We start from the raw sequence: 20,060 nt of genomic DNA, 5'->3' as shown, positions 1-20,060 counted from the left end.
CATCTGCAGATCCATGGATAGTAACTCGGTCCACTGGATATCGTTGAATGCTGTGGTTACGCGATCGTAATCTTCTGTACAGGGTAGCTGTAGGTGTATGGCTGATTAGAAAAAGTTGCAACCAGAGGAGGGTGGTACGAGTCCACCGGGAGAAGTTCGTCGATATCACGTGATACTGTCACCGAGTTGAACGATGAGAAGGTCAGATCAAGAGTGTTACCCTGGTTATTGACAATAGTGTTGTGTTGGCTGAGACCTAGGAAGTTGATGGAGGTGCAGAGAGCAGTAGCAGCATTTCGTATATGCCTCGTTGACATGTTATCAGCGATGTAGACGGTGGCTTCAGGCTTGTTCTCCCAGGTGATGTGTGGAAGATTAAAATCTCCAGCCAGAAAAATATTGGAGTCATATGAACGGGGCAGCTGCATGATGGTGGTATGAATACTCATATATTTCAGTGTTGGGCGCAGGAACGTAGTAGGCTCCAAAAATGACCGGTCTGCCAAAGTTAATGCATTCAACAAATAGCACTTCCATCTCTCCCTGGTAAGAGACAATCTGGCGACATATGAATGCCGTTAGTCACCTGCGGGCGGTCACAACGGAAGACGGTAAAGCCATTCAGCCCAAGTTCTGAATCGAGGATCCGGTCGTTCAGCCAAGTTTCTGTGAAAATCAATCTGTCGAAAACGTTAAGTGCAGCGAAGAGCCGAAACTTGTCCAACTTGGTCCTCAGCCCTCGTACATTTTGATAAAATATGGATATGTATGAATGAGTGGTGGTAGGAGAGTTGCATACCCTAGTTACACGTTTTTCGGAACTATTTCAGGAGTCCCATTCTGGAATTTGATGGTGAGGTTGGTTTCGCCGCCATCCAGACGACGTCGTAGTTCCTCGTGGAGAGAAGATAGATATTTCCGGTCCAAGGTGAGGTCGTTTTTAACCGTTATACCCAGATCACTGAGTACAGTCTTGCGCCTAAGAATAGCACGAGCCTCTTCCTCGGAATTAAAGATGAGCTTGACGGGTCTTGGGCGTTCTTCCATCGAAGAACCAAAACGGAATGACGACGTGGGTGGACGAAACTCAGCGACATCTCTAACCAGGTCGCAGAAACCATTCACATCACTTTTTCCTTCGACCGGTTTGAGGTTGTAGACGATGACGTTCCTCGCATGGTTACGCCGGTTCTCAACCTCACCAATCAAGACTTCCATCGTGGCAGAAAGCAAGTGATTGGAGCGATTACGATCGGTTGATCGGAATTCCCGTTCCAAAGAGGACAGTTTGGTCTCCAGGACGTAAACTCTATCGATGACTTCGGCCAACGTCATATCCATCAGCTCTGTCAGAGTGGTTTTCACCGAGGTCTCTATTCTCTCTGCCCAATTGCTCAGGGCCAAGTCGAGATCTTCCTTGGTGAGCAGGGAACTTGGAGATGTTATTGTCCTGATTATAGTCGGACTTGGTGGAGTTTTGTTGACCATCGGTGACAGGACGGGAGGGTCCAGCGAGCAACGACTCTTGCCGAGAGATCCGCAGCAAAAGGCAAACGCTCCGGTGGTGAGCTTGGGCAGATTTTTTGCATGCAGTATGCACTCGCTTGTCACAGGATGTGCATTTGGTGCCTCCTCTACCACGATTAAGCCCTTCATCACAGATGGGGCAGATGGTGATGGTGGTGGGCATGTTGACAGGTGGCCTGTTGTTTAGTTATGATATGTATACTTTCGTCATGGAATTTTCCTTTCCTTTCGAAAGCATTAGTGTGTGTGTATTTTCTGCCTCTGGAATTTTCCCCTTTGGTCTGATCAGCCAACTGATGTTAGAAAATGAAAATTGTTTATGAATCTTCAAGTATCTCTTTCAAAAGTCACAGTAGCACTAAACAATTATTTAAATCAGTGTAAAATTTTCACAAAATTTATACGAATTTAATTTAATGCCCGAGACAACATGTTCGACCGTGAACGACCGACCGACACTATGGACAATTTTGGATCTTTAGAAGGTCTTTCTAGGTCATTCTTTATCTGAAGAGGTTAGACCATGCCCCTTTTGTCAATAATACCAGAAGTTCTTTTTGGAGACTCTCTGGAATTGTCCTAAAATGGGGGTTGAGTCTGTATTTATTTGAATTTCCCTCTTAAAGCTATTGCCTATTGAATTTGAAGCAATAGCTTTAGCTTANTAAAATATTACCGTAAATCATATATTATTGTAACCTTGAAAAACCCGTACGGGGACGAAATAACAGTTGTGTTTTTGCAATAGATTAGATTTTACATCCTCTATTACTGCTCTATGTTTCCTACTATTATCTAAGAGGGGAAAAAATAGTCAATACAAATTATTAAAATATACAGACATGTAAATAATTAAACAAATATATACGTTTATTTTAATAAAACCCACTTATCAATAAGCTGAACACTGATAAAACTTTATATGATCAGACCTAATAAACCGTTTTTATTGGGAAAAAACATCAATTTTTTACACCAAACCATTAACCTTAAGTACAAATAAGAATAATAAGTTGAAGAAAGCGGTGTAAATATATAGACATTGAAAAATAACATTCATTAACGGCTTTAAGTAATCAGTTTTATGCCATAATTCTTAATTTTGCTTCAAACTCACTCAAGTGCACCTTAAAATAATATTTTTACAATTTAATTATAGTAATTCTGATAAATGCATTTAGGATGAAATCCATTTCTGTAGATTTAGTTTAAAAAAAGATTTGTAGAGGTACAATATCTATACAATACAATTATTTAAAATTATAAGTATAAGCAGCCTTAATTACCATATTACAGGGTTTTGAATGCATTAAATTCTTATATTTACAGTACTTATTGACTTTTCACTTTCTCGCCACCTCCTTCTCCCCCTGTTTCCTCGTCATCTTCTTCGTCCGAATAACTTCTAGGTTCTTCGCCAGGCTTTAAAAGGCGACCCACAAAATCGTACTTTTCTAAAAAAGAATAAGTGTGTGAAAAATTTCAGAAACTAAAATAATCTCTTTTAATACCGTAATGAATTACACCAAATTAAATATTTATCTTAATAAATGAGAAATAGGAATCATTTTCTTACAAACTATTATTTGGTCTACAAACTTTTACACAATCAGTTATTAAAGGAAATTCTCAGAATGAACTGATTTTTGCTTTATGAAATTAAAATTCACGACTTTAAACAGGTAATTTTATCTATTTATTGAAATGATGTTACTTGTAGCACATATAACAATATAATATACATATTATAACTGCAGAGATGTGGAACAGGAAAAAAAATAAATAATACATTCTTACATAATCTGTATTGTTACATATGTCTTTTCAAAAACTTTTTAAAATATTTAAGTTTAGTATCTATCACGGAATTTATGTAGATGATAATTTTACCAACACTTTAATTTACATTTATGTTAATGAAATACGTATATGTTTAAAATAATAACAAAGGGCCGTTGTCCTTAATGATACAGTTTTTGTAGCCCATCATGTGTTGGACGGTATTTATATCAATTCCTCTTATCTTTTAATATATTCTAAGCCTTAGTTATTCTTCATTTGTAGCTCTGTTCAAAAAAGACAAATAATCTCTGATTAATCTAACCTGTGGTACATTTGGCAGATTATCGATTTTCGACACAAAAGGTATGTTGTTAGCTTCAATCAATGTTCTAGTAGTTCTTGTATAATGGCAATATTCAGATTAATCCGAAAATTTTGTTTGATAATACGTATTCGGAATAATTTGGTTTATTTAGAATGGGCAGAGCATGCGTATGAATTCGAACGGGTTCGGTTGCCAGTGTTGATGCGCGCACGCATTTATCTAGTTATATATGTAGGGAGAAAAAAACTCATTATACTCTCGACTCTTGTTCATTGAACATATTTTTTTACCTACCTGCCAAAAGTTTTGTTCAATCATGAATAGTAGTGCGAGTCAAAAACAAGCGTTAAAGCTTTTAATATATCTTCAAATATAAATAAACATCTCATTGATATTTTCAGTAGTAAATGGTACCAATAACAGCACATTTGGGCAATGCAATTGTAGTGGATAAAATGGTCAATTTTTCTGTGCAGTACTGTATGGATTATACGCTCCTCACCGGTTAAGAGTTTGGCCGAGAGTTGTCTCCTTTTTTCTCTGGCCTAGTGCTGTTCTTGTTTACTTTGCGTCGCTCAAACTGAAGGTCACATCGCTACAGAAAGTAAACGAAGTATACCACAGATGCACGCATTAAAAATATTACGTATTATTCATCGAGTTCCGACTGCCAACCGCGATTTCATACGTAATACTTATCCATGTTCTTTACGTAACATGCTAGTTTTTGGCTTATCTAGTATTTGCGCATAATACTTTTGTATAAACGTAAATAAGTTATAATTTCCTTTTAGTCTTACGCGATTTCAGGACAAATTAGCTTTGCAAAAAGAATAATAAATTAATCCAAACAATTTCCATGTATTAATGAATTCGCAAATTGGTAGTACGTAGTTAAGTAGCGACCCTCGCCTATTATACTATGTATTCTAGTCTTGTTTTGTGCATATAAAATCATTGTAAATAATATGTAACACTCTGTATATATATAACTATTGCTTTTCTTCAACTTGTAAATATTCTAACGAACTGTCTTTCTACTAATAGCATGTTAACAGTTTCTTTTCTGGATCTGACTTCCTGCCTTTTGAGTGTATCTATACCTAACCGACATAATGTATCCTATTTCATACTAACAAAAACCGACCGACAGAAAATTCTGAGAACGAAAGTCGACGGTTCCTTCTTTTCAAGAGCTGTACCCTAAAATAAAAACACATGTGCATATTCACATAATTTTTTCTGCACCCTCAAAAACCAGTCTCTCTCAGCCACTCTTCATATTAGCATCTACCAACTTTCCGCTATTTGCTTTTACTCATCTTCCTTTTCTGTAAAACAAATTATCTACTTCTCTTCTCAACAAAGAGTTTTTCTTCATCGTCCATAATCACCCACAAATTGGTGACCCCGACCGAAAAACGCAAGTAAGTAAGTTTATTCGGAACGTGCGTGAGTTTAACAATTGCAGAAGTGTACAGTTTAGAATAGTATCTTATAAATAATTAAACTTTCATCGGTAATTAGCAACTTTCATTGTGTTTAAGTGTACAGAATAAATACAGCAACAACAATTAACCATGGCAACTTGACATTCTGATACCACACAGACATTTCCATCGACCATGTAACAGTTAAAGTGCCACAATTTATAGCAGCAGATCCGGAACTATGGTTTTCCATACTTGAAAGTAGTTTCGTTGCTTCCGGAATTACCCAAGACTCTACCATATTCGGGTACGCGATCAGTGGTTTGGACCAAAAATACGCAGTAAAAGTGCGCGACATTATACTAAAACCGCGAAAAGAGCGATCGTATTCGATGTTAAAAACCGAACTCATTAAACGAATGGGTTCGTCGCGCGAACACAATACGCAACGACTCCTAGAAAATGAACCGTTTGGTGATCGAAAACCTACGCAATTTTTACGGCACCTGCGGAATCTTGCTGGAAATGAGTTTCCCGAAGACATACTTCAAACACTTTAGGTAAGTCGTTTGCAAAACATGTCCAAGCAATTCTAGTGGGACATAAAGATCTCACGTTGGATAAGAGAGCCGAAATTGCCGATTCCATTATCGAGGCTTATGGCACCTTCAATAATATTGCGGAGATGTCATCAACACCTACCGAATCAGCCATCAACAACCGCTTTGATCTTCTGGAGAACGCACTGACATCGGCGCTGCAAGAAATAGCGGCTATCAAGCTCAACAGTGCTCAAGTTCGCGTTCTTCTACTTCGCGATCAGATAGAGAAAGTGTATGTGTTGGTTCCATTGGCGTTTTGGGGCAAACGCTAGAAAATACGTAAACCCATGCAGCTATTCCGGTAACACATTGGGAAACGACTTGGACAGTCGTTAATGACAGCCGACGACCCCAGCCCTACGTCATCACGCCGTTTGTTCGTCGCTGACAAACATCACGTGTTCAATACCTCATCGACACAGAAGCGGATTTGTGTGTGTTCTCACGCAGTGAACTACCTGAGCCACGAGAAAGATCCAACTATGAGCTTTCCGCAGCAAATGGTACCAACATCACTACTTTTGGGACTATCACAATAACATTAGACTTGGGCCTTCGACGACAATTTACGTGGAGATTCGTTGTCGCAGACATATCCAAACCTATCATTGGAGTCGATTTTCTCGCACATTTCGGTCTATTGGTAGATATGAAGAACAAGCGACTTTGGACTTAACCACCCATCTTATTTCCCTAGGTGAAGTAAATGAGTGTGAAATTCCATCGATAAAGACTATTTCCGGTTCTTCACCCTTTCTCGGTCTTGTGAAACAATACCCTGAAGTAACACGACCAGATGGGGCACCAAAATTAACGGCACACTCAACAAGGCACCACATGATTACCACACCGGGTCCCCCAGTTGCTCAGAAACATCGGCGACTTGCACCTGAAAGACTAAAAAGTGCCAAACAACAGTTTGAAGCAATGCTGCGTTTAGGCATCGCTCGCCCATCAAAAAGTGCGTGGTCATCGCCGCTTTATTTGGTGCAGAAAAAGGATGACGAGTGGCGCCCGTGTGATAATTATCGTGCCCTAAACGTGCGAACGTGTCCCGACCGATATCCCGTGAAACACATTCAAGACTTTTCCCAGACTTTACGCGGTAAAAATGTGTTTTCAACAATAGATCTAGTGCGCGCGTTCAATCAAATACCGGTCGCTGAAGAAGATGTGCCAAAAACAGCCATTACAACTCCCTTTGGTTTGTTTGAGTTTATGTTTATGAGCTTCGGGTTGCGCAACGCAGCGCAAACATTCCAAAGATTTATAGACGAAGCGCTACAAGGTCTAGATTTCTGCTATGCATATATCGATGATATATTGGTCGCATCAACGTTGTTAGAAGAACATCTAGACCATTTACGAACATTATTTGACCGTTTAAAACAATATGGAGTTGTAATTAATCCAGCCAAGTGTGTTTTTGGACAAAATCAAGTCAAGTTCTTAGGCTACCTAGTTTCAAGCGATGGTACTCGCCCGCTCCCCGCGAAAATTGACGCGATTCGTGAACTTCCGCGTCCTAATACCATAAAGAAATTAAGACAGTTTTTAGGTATGATAAATTTTTATAGAAGATTTCTACCTAAAGCTGCTGAACTTCAGGCCCCTATCAATGATTTGTTAAAGGGTAACGTCAAAGGTAAAATACCGGTTGAGTGGACTCCAGAAACAATTCAAGCTTTCGAGGTCCTAAAAGAACAGCTGACACAGACAACATTGCTAGCTCATCCCGCACACGACGCCCAATTAGCAATATTCACCGTCGCTTCCAACTACGCAGTCGGAACCTATGTGCAACCGAAAATATTTGCTCAAAAAAAAGTTAAAAACCCACATTTCAATGTGATAAGATCACTAAAAGTCACTTTCGCAATAAACAATCAATATACAAGAAAGGACAATTTTTGACGATTTTTTGGGATTTTGTGCAATAACTAACAGACAAAATTGATCGTACTGAGGCTCAAATTGAAGTTTTTTAATTTCTCTACAATTTTTATTTGAAACTTTTCTTTCTAAAACGTTTCCTTCTAGATCTAAAAACTTGGTTTTTGCCAACGTTGAACGTGGCGTTAACAAATGGGGGAGTTGTTAACGCACATTTTTTCGAAGTTTAAAGATATACAGGGATGCTTAACTTTTCTCCGCCTACAACAAGGAACACCTCCCGTCCGGTAACGTCGGAAAAATTCTCTACCGACTGGACTATACAGAAATAATTTATTTTGATTGAATTTTTCTGTTAAATATTTTTTGTCATGTTACCGCGGAAATCTTATTTTGCGTGCTATAAAAAAAGGGAAGATATGGCCTTTTTTCAGCCATTTTTCTATGAAATTAGGCATTGAGCGCATACGCCGAGGTTTATGGGCATGCGCTGAAATCAGTTGTTCGGCGGTGATTAAAATGTCTACAATCACAATGACTTCCTAACCTCTAAATAATTTACTCTTATTTCGTCAACTATCAATTTAATGACGAACTTTCCGTACAAACACGACAAAAAATAGTATACGTACCTCGGGAAATACAGGGTTATCGCAGGCTGCATGTTTGCAATTCGCATGCAGTCTGAAAAAAACCCTGTTTCTTCCATCGACACGTAATGTGCTAATATTATATTATACTGACTTTTTTAAATTCTTATAAATGTTCTCATTCCAATCACAAACATTATAAATTTTCACAGAATATTTGCTCAGTAAAGTTATTGTTTGTTTTCAGGTATAAAGAAAGTAATATAGATTTGAATTTACCTCCCATTTTAAGGCACTGTTTTAAAGATATTAAATGAGAAGATGGAAGTGACGTGAATGTGTCTACAGTAGGCAATGTATGTTCAAAATTAATAAAGAGTAGTGTTACTTCTACTACAAATTTCCTGAAGCACTTAAAGGTATAATGATAAATTATTTCTATTAGATAGTTTTCTCCCATTCCAAGTTATCTATTTTTTTATTGCAGAGGAAAGGGCACGAAGACCTGTTGTTGGTAAAGGTTTAGACGATGGCCCCCACCCCCTTCAGGGGTCCCCCCACCACTGTACCATAAAAAGTTCGTGGCGGTCTCACCCCCATAATAAGTTATGGGGGTTCAAAGTTAATAAATATGCCAATTTTTATACATTTCTAGGCATTTAAATATTTATTTATATAGTCATTCTTAAACAATATTCAAATGTAAAACTAATGAAAAATACATAAAAATATTGAGAAAGTTATATAAAACATTATTCTTTATCGATAGGTTAGGTTAGGTTGGGTTGTCGGGGTTTGTTTAAGTGACCACCCTCTTTCGATCCCCCATCATCTAGAATCTAGACCTTTACCCTGTTGTTAAATTATGAAAAACATAAAAGTAAAGATACAAAAAATAAAAAACATATTACGATCAGTACCGGTTCAAAATCAGCAGTACTATGTAAAAAGCACTCTACTCTAATAAATATTGCGAGTGGATCAAAATCTGTTAACTTGGATAAGTTGATTGCGCAATTTATTGTTGAATCTGTTACCAGTATCAATAGTGAAGCCCCTTTTTAATAAGAATAACATCTAAAAAGGGTAATTCGATATTTTTCTCTCAAACGGAATCCTAAGCGTAGGTTGGGCTTTTACAGCAAATAAAAAACCTTATTCACCTTTATCAGCTCTGGGTTTTGCATATTACAACTAAAGGGGAATAAATGGTATTGATTATTTAATTTAGATTGACTACGAATGTGCAGTATTATAAAATGGGGCTTCGTGGAAGTGTTTGACGAACGAAAAAAGGATTAATGTTTTAAAAAAATTGAAAATAACGAATAATGAAAGAAAGAAAAAAGGAAATGTTCTAACGAATTCAAAGATTTTCTAGATTTACAATTGTTTTGACCAAACAGCCAACAGTGGTGACTTTTTATTAACACAGGTAAAGTAAATATGCAGACTGTTTTTGAAATAAGTAGCATGCTTTGACGGGTGCAATAGAGAATCGTATGGTAAGTAATTCAGTGTGGTGAAGGACAAACAAATTTGTAGAAAAACCAGAATTAGCAACGTACAGTAAAATTGCGATAGCGATCGATGTTAGAAATTCAACTTGGGTGCTAAGAGACAGCGGATTTAGATCCGGACTATGCGCCGGCTAGGTTACAGAATCCATACGTCCAATCCAGCATCTAAGTGTTCGTCTAGAAACTTACGCATACATGATATATATATATAATGACTGTAAAACTAGGCATTTACCAAAAAACGGAGGTGTATGCTAATTTCCCTTAGTTTTATTATATTGTACTATATTGATATTGATTTTAAAATATCAGATTCACGATTATCATTTATATTCCAAGTTTTATAGCTCAATAGTTAGTTTTCTATATTAGAAGTGAATTCAATATACAGGATATAACAGAAATAAGTGCGGATATTCCAGAAGATGAGAGGGAATTATAAACCAAGAAAATAAAGTAAATGTTTGTCTGTTTTTTAGGTAGAGGTAGACCTAGATTAGATTACTGTTCGCAAATAGTTAAGGATGTGGGTTGTTCTAGTTTTAGGGAAACGCGAAGATTAGCTCAGGATAGGAAAGATTGGAGGTACGTGTCTAACCAATCTTAGGACTGACGACCTTATTATGATGATAATTGAATTAGGTATTCAGAGTGTTTATGTTAACAGCCAACGAATTTACGAGTTTGAACCATAACATCGGAAAAAATCCTTGATTTCAAAAAAGACGATCTCCAGAATAGGAGATTGGATTGTTTTTTGGTAAATTTACTGACAACTACTCTGTAATGGACTTACTTAATTTATGTAATCCAATAGGTGTAGTACTAAATTGTTTATGTTTATCTTAGACGTTCGATAATCGGCAATGTTTACATTTGTCGTCGATGTAACTGCAGAGTTTTTATTACAGTGTACTACTTGGAGCAAGGATGTAACGGAGGTAGTTTTATCGGAACCGAAGGCGGAGTCGGAGTTTTTAAATTTGCTTTATCGGAGTTGGAATCAGAGTCGGAGGCAGAGTCAGAAGTGGTAGCATGAGAGAGAATTTTTTATATAAGGACAAATAAAACATTATGTAGTCAAATTTTTTTCATTTCAATTTTCAATTATATAATAAAACACAAACAATGAAAAAATAATTGACGATATAGAGTGCTCAGTGCAGTGTGGGAGTCGGGTGGATTCCCCACGCGACATATATGAAGTTCATACTATGAACCTGTTCATAACAGTCGACACAGGCCGCCGCTATGTTATGCTTCGACCTCCGATTAAAACCATCGATTTAAAAGTGTCGGAGCCGAAGTCGGAACCGAAGGTGTAATAATAATCGGAAGTTCCGACTTAACGGAACCGGAGTCGAAGCTCCGTAACATCCCTGATTTGAAGACATCTACGTTAGCAATTCACGTACAAGACCAACTTGTAAATTATTGCGATTGCCTTAACAAAAAGTTTTGTCTTTAACCACGCTGCTGAACTCACCATGCGATTATTTATTGCATCCAAAGCTTCGCACTTATTCTGTTACACCTTGTAGTGTCGCTAACTTCAGTCAGTTATTGACTGGCTTGCTTCATACAGACGAAGTTGATGACTTACAAGCAATAATCTCTAAGAAACTGAATAATTCAATTTGCAAACCGAAAATAGCTGAATGTCGGTACGGATTCCTTCATTTAAGCAGTGTCAGCGAATGCTCATTAAACAATTTTGCACAGCTGACAGAAAGAACTCCGAGCCCCTTACTAACATTTGTGGAACTACTTAAATGGTATCCTCACATGGACATTCAATTCGGTTTTTATGTGGACGCTTGATGGCATGAATTGTAGGCTAGCACTATGTTATCCTTGTGGGGATAGTGCAGGATGTTGTGGTAAATTAGAAATTTATTTTTAATATTTTTTCTATGCATTCGTTCATACACATGGTTGTTACCCTAATGTTGTACTGTACCTATTTTATTTGAGTTATTAAATTGTTTTTAGATAGAAACATTTAGTATGTTTAGACATACAAAATACAATAAATATTCATTAATCACATATTTAAAATTTCTATTACTATTTCATTCTCCCTGTATCACCCTTGTTTTATTATTTAAATCCTTAAAATGGGAAATTTTTATAAAGAAACATTATCTACTTATACAGGTTTTTGTTAAAGAAAATAAGGAACTTTGTTTAGTTTGTGTTTAGTTCAAATGAAAATGTTGACATAAATTGACATATGATATACCATGACTCGCTATAATTTTATAAAATAGTTGTACTACACTCAACACAGAAGTCAATAAAACTCAATCTTTTATCATGAAAATGCCACATTTAATCGTGATTTTCAAAAATAAAATTTACCTCTGAATTGTGCCTCCCATTCTTTAACAGAATCCATTTCCATTGCTCCCAAATCACTTAAATCATCATATTCATCTGTTTTGCATGTTACTGAAAAAGTTGCAAGGCCTCTTGATGCATCACGACCAGCGAAGGCTGCATAAGGCCCTCCTACATTTAATTAGTAAGAATAATAACCACATAATATTGCAGTAAGTACAGAGCATTATATACCTGGTCCATAAAAACGTTTTCCTCTAGTAACGTCATAAACATTTCCAAGCACTGCAATCAAAACACGTCCAGATTCTTGTGTGCCGTCAAATTGCTTTAGCTCTTCTATAGTAAAATCTCTTCGTTTAAGTTTAGGAAGATGTGGTTCTACCGGAAGTACATTTAACTCATTCGTTTTATTCTTAAATATTTTATAAACAAGAAAAGCTATTAACGAAACAAGTCCGATATTTAGTGGACTTCCTATTATTTCATAAAATGCATTTGATAAAAAACAACTTAAACTAAAATCACTACTGGCCATATTCACAACGTTTTGACTTCGTTATATTATTTCTAGTCGTTATAGCTGATTCACTTTGACTTGACAAATCTGTTCACAACTTATTTTTATAGTAAATGTGAGGTTTGGTGATACGTTATTTTTTTTTGTTTATGCTATGGGTAAACAAGAACGTTATCTCCTTCTCTACTTCAATTCTCTACTTTTTAACAAACTGATAGATAGTCAATTAGTAAAGAAAAATAATAAACATTATACCAACTAGAATTTCGATGTAATGCTTGGTGTTGGTGGTGTTTTAAGGCTTAGAAGTTTTATTTCTTGTTGCCATTATAACCATAGACATATATAGCCTCAGCCGTATGTCGTTGTAATAATTTCTTGGCTCGAAAAGTGAGGGAGATGGCGTATGGTTTCGGACTAGTGCTCTCTCTTTCATGACACGCTTACGCACCGCACTGTCGTGAGAGAAATGGATGTTGTTCGAAACCTCGTTCCATCTCTTTCTTTTGTTGTACCATAATTCTGACCGCTAAGGCATGTCCTTTAGGGTAAAACTTCCGAATCGCGACTTTTTCGAAAATGCAACTTTTTTTTTGCTGAAAATGACGTAAAATGGCCTAATTATGAAAAACTTACATGAAATAATCCGGGGGAGGGTCTTTTTAACGCTTTTTTTGCAAATTTATATTTGTAGATCGCACGTCAAAGTTCACACCTCATTTTCATAGTCGCTACCTCAATTTTCATTAATAATTCAACTCCTGTAGTACGGGTTTTAGTTAAAGAAGGTGTATTTATAAGAAACTCATAAGAAAACGTCGAAGGAAAGGTGTTTTAATGCTTTTTTCGGTGCAAATAAGTGATTTATAGGTATATAACCTTAAAAATTTCATAGTCATTTATCATACGTCATAGTCACGTCTATCTGCCGTTTGTGAGTTCGCTTCTACAATTTAAGTTTCGTTCACTTAAGAGGCGATATCCGCTGAGCAGTTGTTTTTAAAATAAATTTACAAATAGGTACAAACTGCTCCAATTTGTAAATGGTGCAGCTATCATATATGTATAGGTTTGGAGATGTATATGTATTAATGACGTTATTGTATGGATATTAAGTATAATTTATGATAAATATATTCGATAAAATTTTGGTTAGCACCATCGCTGAGCTTGCAAACGATCTAATTAAGTTATGTTAAGTTATTTCAGCGCCCAACATATATGTATATATAAGTATAAGTATAAGTATACAAGCAAGTATACAAGCAAGCCGACAATGTTGTCCGCGCGAAAGTACTTTTGAATTTCTATACTGTATACGTATTTCCTATTCAGTAGACAACCTACAATTCGTCTATTTCTACGTGGAGCTTCAAAAATCCCTTCAAGGACAAAAAAGTTTTTTCTTATGCAACTCACTTTCATTTTTAAAATTAACGCGCCAAATGTAGAAACATATGTTATATTCCAAAATTGGAACGGGGACTTTTTAAGAAAGTTTATTATTACAAAAAGTACAGAACAATACTATAGGTCTCGTCTAAAGCTGTATTAATTACTCTACATTTATGAATGGCTTTTATAGACTATGCGAAGTCAGCAAAAGATGTAATGATGTATTACGCTGTCTTGTCTTGACATATATAGGGTATTCCATGTAAAGAAACAATTGGCACATTTCATTTACTGGACACCCTGTGTATTATGAAAATAATTTTAAAATGTACCACTTATGGATCCCTATCTGCCTCCACAAAAAATTATTTAAAAATCTAGGAACAGCCATAATCTTTCGTGTCGAATAACGTCTGAAAAACCCTCTATAAATAATATCTTTTCACAGTTTCACTGTATAGCCACATACGGAATAAATGCGTGCAGGGGGGAGTGCATATAACAAAATACTAGAGTTATTCTAAAAGACAACAGCATAAATTATTCAATATTATAGACAAAAAGGGTTATTCTTGTTGTGGAATGTTGGAGGTGCGTTATAGTTAATGCTAACTGTATTTTTAGTTTTATTTTTTTGTAATGAATGACATCTGTGAACAAGCAAGGTTTCACTGCCTTTTGTCCATTGCCATTGTATTAATTCTGGTATAAACAAATAAATAAATAAGTCATAACTTCATATTTATACCTTTACTTATATTATGCAAGAGTAACAGTACTTATTTTATATCATTGTAGACTTTTTCATTAAATTCTTTTGGTGGAAAATAGGGAATTTAACTTGCATCAATTTTGAACTATTCTGATGTCAAACAATCAAATAATAACCGTCATTTATTTATAAAATTTTTTTTAGTTCATCTTATCGTTAATGTTTACAACACAAAATATAGTAGTTGCAATTATATTATGACAAAAACATTGAAGGATAAAGTACAACTGATCAATGCATATTTAATAAATAAATTACTGCATTGGTGGTGGAACAGGTAAGACACCACCAACCAATGAAGGAGGAGGAATAGGATTAAACATTGGTGGCCTAGGGGGCGGAGGGACAGGTAACATAGGCGGAGGGGGTACAGCACCCAAAATATTTGACCCTCTTGCAATTATAGTGCCTGGTTTCTTTGTTTCATTTTTAAAAGCAAATTGCAGGAAAAATTGTTTAGTATCTTTATTCCAATGGGTCCAGAATTTGTTGTCAGTTTTTTCTACTTCACGACTTGGAACTTTAAAAGCAATTGTTTCATAGGGCTCTGCAGCAAAAAGTAAATACTGCCACTTGCGATCTGGTGGCTCAATCTTTTGTTCATAAGCTGACATAAACCGATGTCTTGGCATAACATTGTCAGCTATTTCAGGATAGTCAATTTGAAAAAGTAAACTTTGTTGCCCTGTTTCTGGATCTCTTTGTTTTGTTACACGGTAACCAGGTCGACCTATTTTGATAAATTTCTTTGGCTCTACTCTAGGCTTCTCAGGAGCCAACTGTGAAGGTGCATCTTTTGCTTCCTTTGCAGCCCTTCTCGCTAAGTTTGCCTGATGCTTTTTGCCTTGAGTATGAGCTAAATAACTGCCCTCATTATTGTGAAGTGTTAAACACAATTTACATTCATATGATCCAAGATGATTTTTCATAAAATAAGGATCTTTTTGTAAATCAATAGTCTCCAACGCTAATTGGCGAAGACGTTCTCGTCTATCTCTGTTAGTTTCTGACCAAGATGCAACCCCTCCGCCTCCTGTTTTTCCTCCTGGGCGATTTTGAAAATCCATGTCTTTATATGTATATAACCGCTTTAAATCAGGTATTCACACTCTAATTCAGCACTTGAATTAACTACAAACAAAATTAAATAAAAAAAAATTAAACAGACAGATTTTAAAAAGAAACTTACAGAACTACCTAAAAACTAGTCTATCTGACTTATTACAATAATATACAAAACAGTATATATTTCTTTAATCTATGGGCGATTCTAAAAATCGCGGAATCCTCGGAAGCATTCAGCCTATTTCGAGGAGCTCCAGTTGCGCGAATTTTGATCAATGGTTATAAACGTTCAAAACGTCAAAGGCGAAACACATACAGGTCTGACGAAGGAAGCTGGCGAGCGGTCGCGCAGGTACTTGCCCATTTATGACCTTGGGTAAGTCACTTAGAACCGATTCACAAATAAGCTTTCAGTAGGTGTAAATTATAGTATTAATACAGATAGGACAGTAGCGTACTAGAAAATAATGTAGAAACATAACTTACCAAAAAGAAAAAATAAACCTATTGCTTTTGTTTTATAATTAGTTTTCACATTCACTCTCATCATGGGAATCTCTATCACTGTCACCAACATCAACAATTAGTTCTTCTGTTTGTCTGTCTATTACTTGTTCACTAATCTCTATTTTTAAATATTTAATCTACGCCCCTAATAGGAATACTGAAGAATGAGGGCAATCTTTATAACTAAAGCTGCCTACTTTTGTCACCGCGCATCCACGCCATTTTAAAATTTCCGCCAGCTTCCAGCGTCAGGCCTGTATATATCTTTAATTTATGGATACACCATAGATTAGAGAAATATATACTCTATAAATCTCTATTCTATGAGATACACAGAGAAAATATAGAAATGTTATAATTTGTAGTAGTTCTTACTAATTTAGGTTAAATTTAAATTGCAAAAATTAGAAACAAATAAGATTAGGATTTAAAAAAAGGTGAGATGGAAGCTTTTTCATTATCAGCTGGTAAGAAAAATATTGGTTTTTAATTTTAATATCACCCTTGGTTTGAAATGAAAATGAATCATAAGAAAAAGTTAAAAAGAATTCGTTGTATAGATTTTTATATATATCTAAACTTTTACTTTATACAGTTTCTTAACTTAAGTTTTCAATCATAGTAGTTAGATAATTATTTGAATTATTTTTTAATTGGGTATATTTATCAGAATACGAAGAAATAATGAAGCAAAGAAAGGAATATTGGGATTCATTATTTCAAAAATTTGCGTCTGTAACTGAAGAAGAAGACTATTCAATAAATGATATAGTTAATAATTCCTCTTTTGAGAAAAGAATGAACAGTCTTCTTGAAAAGGAAAAAGGTAAAGCAAGCGAGAAATTGCCTATATTATATTTACAAATATCATTGACTATAGTTTTATTTAAAACTAATAAATGCAGGTATTATTTAATTATTTTTATTATTAGGCCTTAGGGTATACTTTTATTTTAGCGAATAACTTACCGTTTTCATCACTTATGCAACAGAAAAGGTTAATTTCCAGAATTTCTCTGAAAGCAAACTTGAAAACAAATGCTAAACTATACAAGGGAATATTATCAAGCCATAATTCATTAAGTCGGTACAGTTTAAGACAAAATAATTCTTCACAAAGTCAACTAAGACAAACTGACAATTATGCAGAGAGCATAAGTAACTCAGTTCATACAAATAAGACTAAATGTAAAAAAAATAAACCTGAAGAAATATTTACATTAGAAAATGGTAAAACATACAGAGAACATAATTTGGACATGGGAATTAATCATATGAACGTTATATATGATTTTTTTCTAAAAAACTATAATGAGAATATTGACTTTGCTACATTTTCATGGGTAAAAAATATCATAGAAGAAGACTCCAGTGGAGCTATTGAGGAATCATTAAAAGATAGGGAATTTACTATTAATAAAATAGTAGCACTCTCCAAAGTGCTTCCTAAAGATGAGGTCTTAAAGTACTTTAGGTTTTACCTGCAATATGTAAAATTATATCAATATGTGTAAGTATATTAATTAAAAGTGAATAATGATTAATTACTGTGGATATTTCATTAATTAAATAGGTGTTCTGCACCATCAGTTTATTTAGATGTAAAACTAAAAGTAAAAAAATGCTAAGTACATTATATTTAAATGCACCTACTGTTTTAATGTTAAAAAATATGATTGCTTTACTCATTATGTTACAACCAATTCTTTATAATTTATAAAATAACAGTAATTTGCTAAGTAATAAATAAAATATTAAAATATAATCAGAAGTGTAATAAGCATTTCAAATAAACAGTTGTACAAAATTCATCAAAATTGGCACCTTAATTATGATAACGAGACTAAGTTTCATTTAAATTACAATTTTTTTTCTTAATCCTAGCTGTAACAAGAACATTGACTTTGCTACATTTTTATGGGTAAAAAATATTATAGAAGATAATTGCAATAGAGCTATTGAAGAATCATTAAAAGACAAAGGATTTACTAGAAATAAAATAATAACACTTGTTAAACTGCTTCCTAAAGATGATGTCCTAAAGTACTTCAGATTTTACCTGCAATATATTAAATTACATCAGTATGGGTAAGTTTATTAATTAAATATTGTGTACTGTGAATATGGAATCAATTTAGTATTCTGTGTCACTTACTTCCATTTAAATGTGTAAAAGCAAAGATACTGTCACTTTGTTCATGATATATGGTTCATGTATTTGTTGAATGCGATGCTTTGCAATTTTTGAAAGACGATTAATAATTATAATGTAGTAAAGAATATTTAACGGTAAGCATTTCAAATAAATTTGAAAAAATTAATCAAAACTTTAATAACTCATAGAAGGTTTTAACAAAATTTTGTTTGATTGTTGCTTTTTAGTGCAGATTTTGAGACAGTTCATACACTTTTCTGAAGTATATTAAAGGAAATTAAGCAGTTGATATCAACAGAAATTTATATGTAGATAAACAGTTTTATTTCAATTACAAGAACTGTTATGAACTTTATTTTTCTTTCTTTTATCTTGGAAATCATTACATAACCCTATGACATTGTTAGTTACTTAATAGTGGATTAATATGCAATATTAATTTGAAATCATTTCTTCGATTTTTTATTTACCCACTACAAACTGCCTCAAATTAATGAGGGAAAAATTGTTGCTGTTGTCACACCCCCGCCGGGAATCGAACCAGTAGTTTAGTGGTCATAACATTGATGCGTAAAGCCAAAGGTCCCGGGTTCGATTCCCGGCGGGGGTGTGACAACAGCAACAATTTTTCCCTCATTAATTTGAGGCAGTTTGTAGTGGGTAAATAAAAAATCGAAAAAATGATTTCAAATTAATATTGCATTATATAACCAGTTAAAGACCTTCCTCTGTATAGGTATTCAAACATTTTTTTAAAATTATGTGAATGTTGAAATGACGTATGTAATCAGCAGTTTTGTTGTGGAATGCCAAAATTGTTTAATTGATCTTGTAGAATCGTTGAATGCTAATATTCTTCAAGGCTATTCTGTGAATGTTAGGTACAAGTAACAAAATACGTAAATGTTAACATGTACCACTATGTCCGAAGAGAGGGAAACACGTCGCTAGTACAAGTTGTCGTCTAATAAACTTTTTCTCTGCTTTTGATGTATCTCTGAAAAGTAAAAATTTATTTTTTTTTATTTTTCGATTAAATATTTTTATTCATACAAATCTTTACACACTGTTAGTACTACACGAGATTAATTTTGCTTATATTGTGTGTTCTATGAAATGTGCCCATTCAAATCAATTATTTTTTTGTGAATGATATTTTGATTTATAAATTGCCAACTTAGCAAGATGAATGTATAGTACTATTAGCATAGCTTAAATGAATTGTAAAATTGTTTCCGATATTATTTAATCTTGAATTAGAATGTACATACGTAGTAAAAATGGAATTTTTAGTAGTAGTAGTATTTAGTGAACAAAAGGTATACATTAACAAAAAATTATCACATAAACAAAAATACAACAAATGCTTATCATGTATATATAATAACAAAATAAAAAATGTTATTTTTTAAGACCTTTTGATTTTAAATAAAACAAAATTAAACTTTTTCCCCCGATCCTAATATATATAATATAATGTTTGTTTGTATTCATCCCTACTTTATTTTCTAGATTCTCTTCTGTCACATGACTTAAACTCTCATTTTCTGTATTGGGTATTCTACATTTTTTCTTCCTCTTTCAACCAATATTTATTCTGATTGCATTCGTTCCCCATTCTAAATCTTATGTCATAT

At 34.4% G+C, this 20,060-nt stretch overlaps 2 protein-coding genes and 1 pseudogene across 4 annotated transcripts; 1 reads left to right on the top strand and 2 right to left on the bottom strand.

Moving 5' to 3' along the window:
• Positions 1-2,452: 2,452 nt before the first annotated feature.
• LOC108741421 (membrane-associated progesterone receptor component 1) lies at positions 2,453-12,742 on the bottom strand. The gene is made up of 3 exons (XM_025975915.1): positions 12,244-12,742; positions 12,031-12,180; positions 2,453-2,981 (listed from the first exon to the last, which is right to left on the bottom strand). Exons 1-3 carry the CDS (start codon positions 12,545-12,547, stop codon positions 2,860-2,862), a joined length of 576 nt encoding a protein of 191 aa, XP_025831700.1. The 5' UTR covers positions 12,548-12,742; the 3' UTR covers positions 2,453-2,859.
• Positions 12,743-14,805: 2,063 nt separating this feature from the next.
• Positions 14,806-15,977, bottom strand: LOC112904841 (annotated as a pseudogene).
• Positions 15,978-16,591: 614 nt separating this feature from the next.
• LOC108741419 lies at positions 16,592-19,772 on the top strand. 3 transcript variants are annotated; one of them, XM_018476233.1, is made up of 5 exons: positions 16,592-16,735; positions 16,939-17,094; positions 17,226-17,778; positions 18,153-18,356; positions 19,259-19,772. In XM_018476233.1, exons 1-5 carry the CDS (start codon positions 16,711-16,713, stop codon positions 19,272-19,274), a joined length of 954 nt encoding a protein of 317 aa, XP_018331735.1. In that variant the 5' UTR covers positions 16,592-16,710; the 3' UTR covers positions 19,275-19,772. The 3 variants fall into 3 exon arrangements, with proteins under 3 accessions (XP_018331735.1, XP_018331734.1, XP_018331737.1); XM_018476232.1 differs by lacking the exon at positions 19,259-19,772 and adding an exon at positions 18,651-18,866; XM_018476235.2 differs by lacking the exon at positions 19,259-19,772 and adding an exon at positions 18,651-18,866 and having other exon boundaries at positions 16,600-16,705.
• Positions 19,773-20,060: the final 288 nt, after the last annotated feature.

The sequence above is a fragment of the Agrilus planipennis genome, unplaced genomic scaffold (assembly GCF_000699045.2).
Source record: "Agrilus planipennis isolate EAB-ADULT unplaced genomic scaffold, Apla_2.0 scaffold287, whole genome shotgun sequence".
In the NCBI taxonomy this organism is placed as follows: domain Eukaryota; kingdom Metazoa; phylum Arthropoda; class Insecta; order Coleoptera; family Buprestidae; genus Agrilus; species Agrilus planipennis.
Note: the sequence above shows the minus strand (reverse complement) of the source record. Positions and strands in the feature narration are given on the sequence as shown.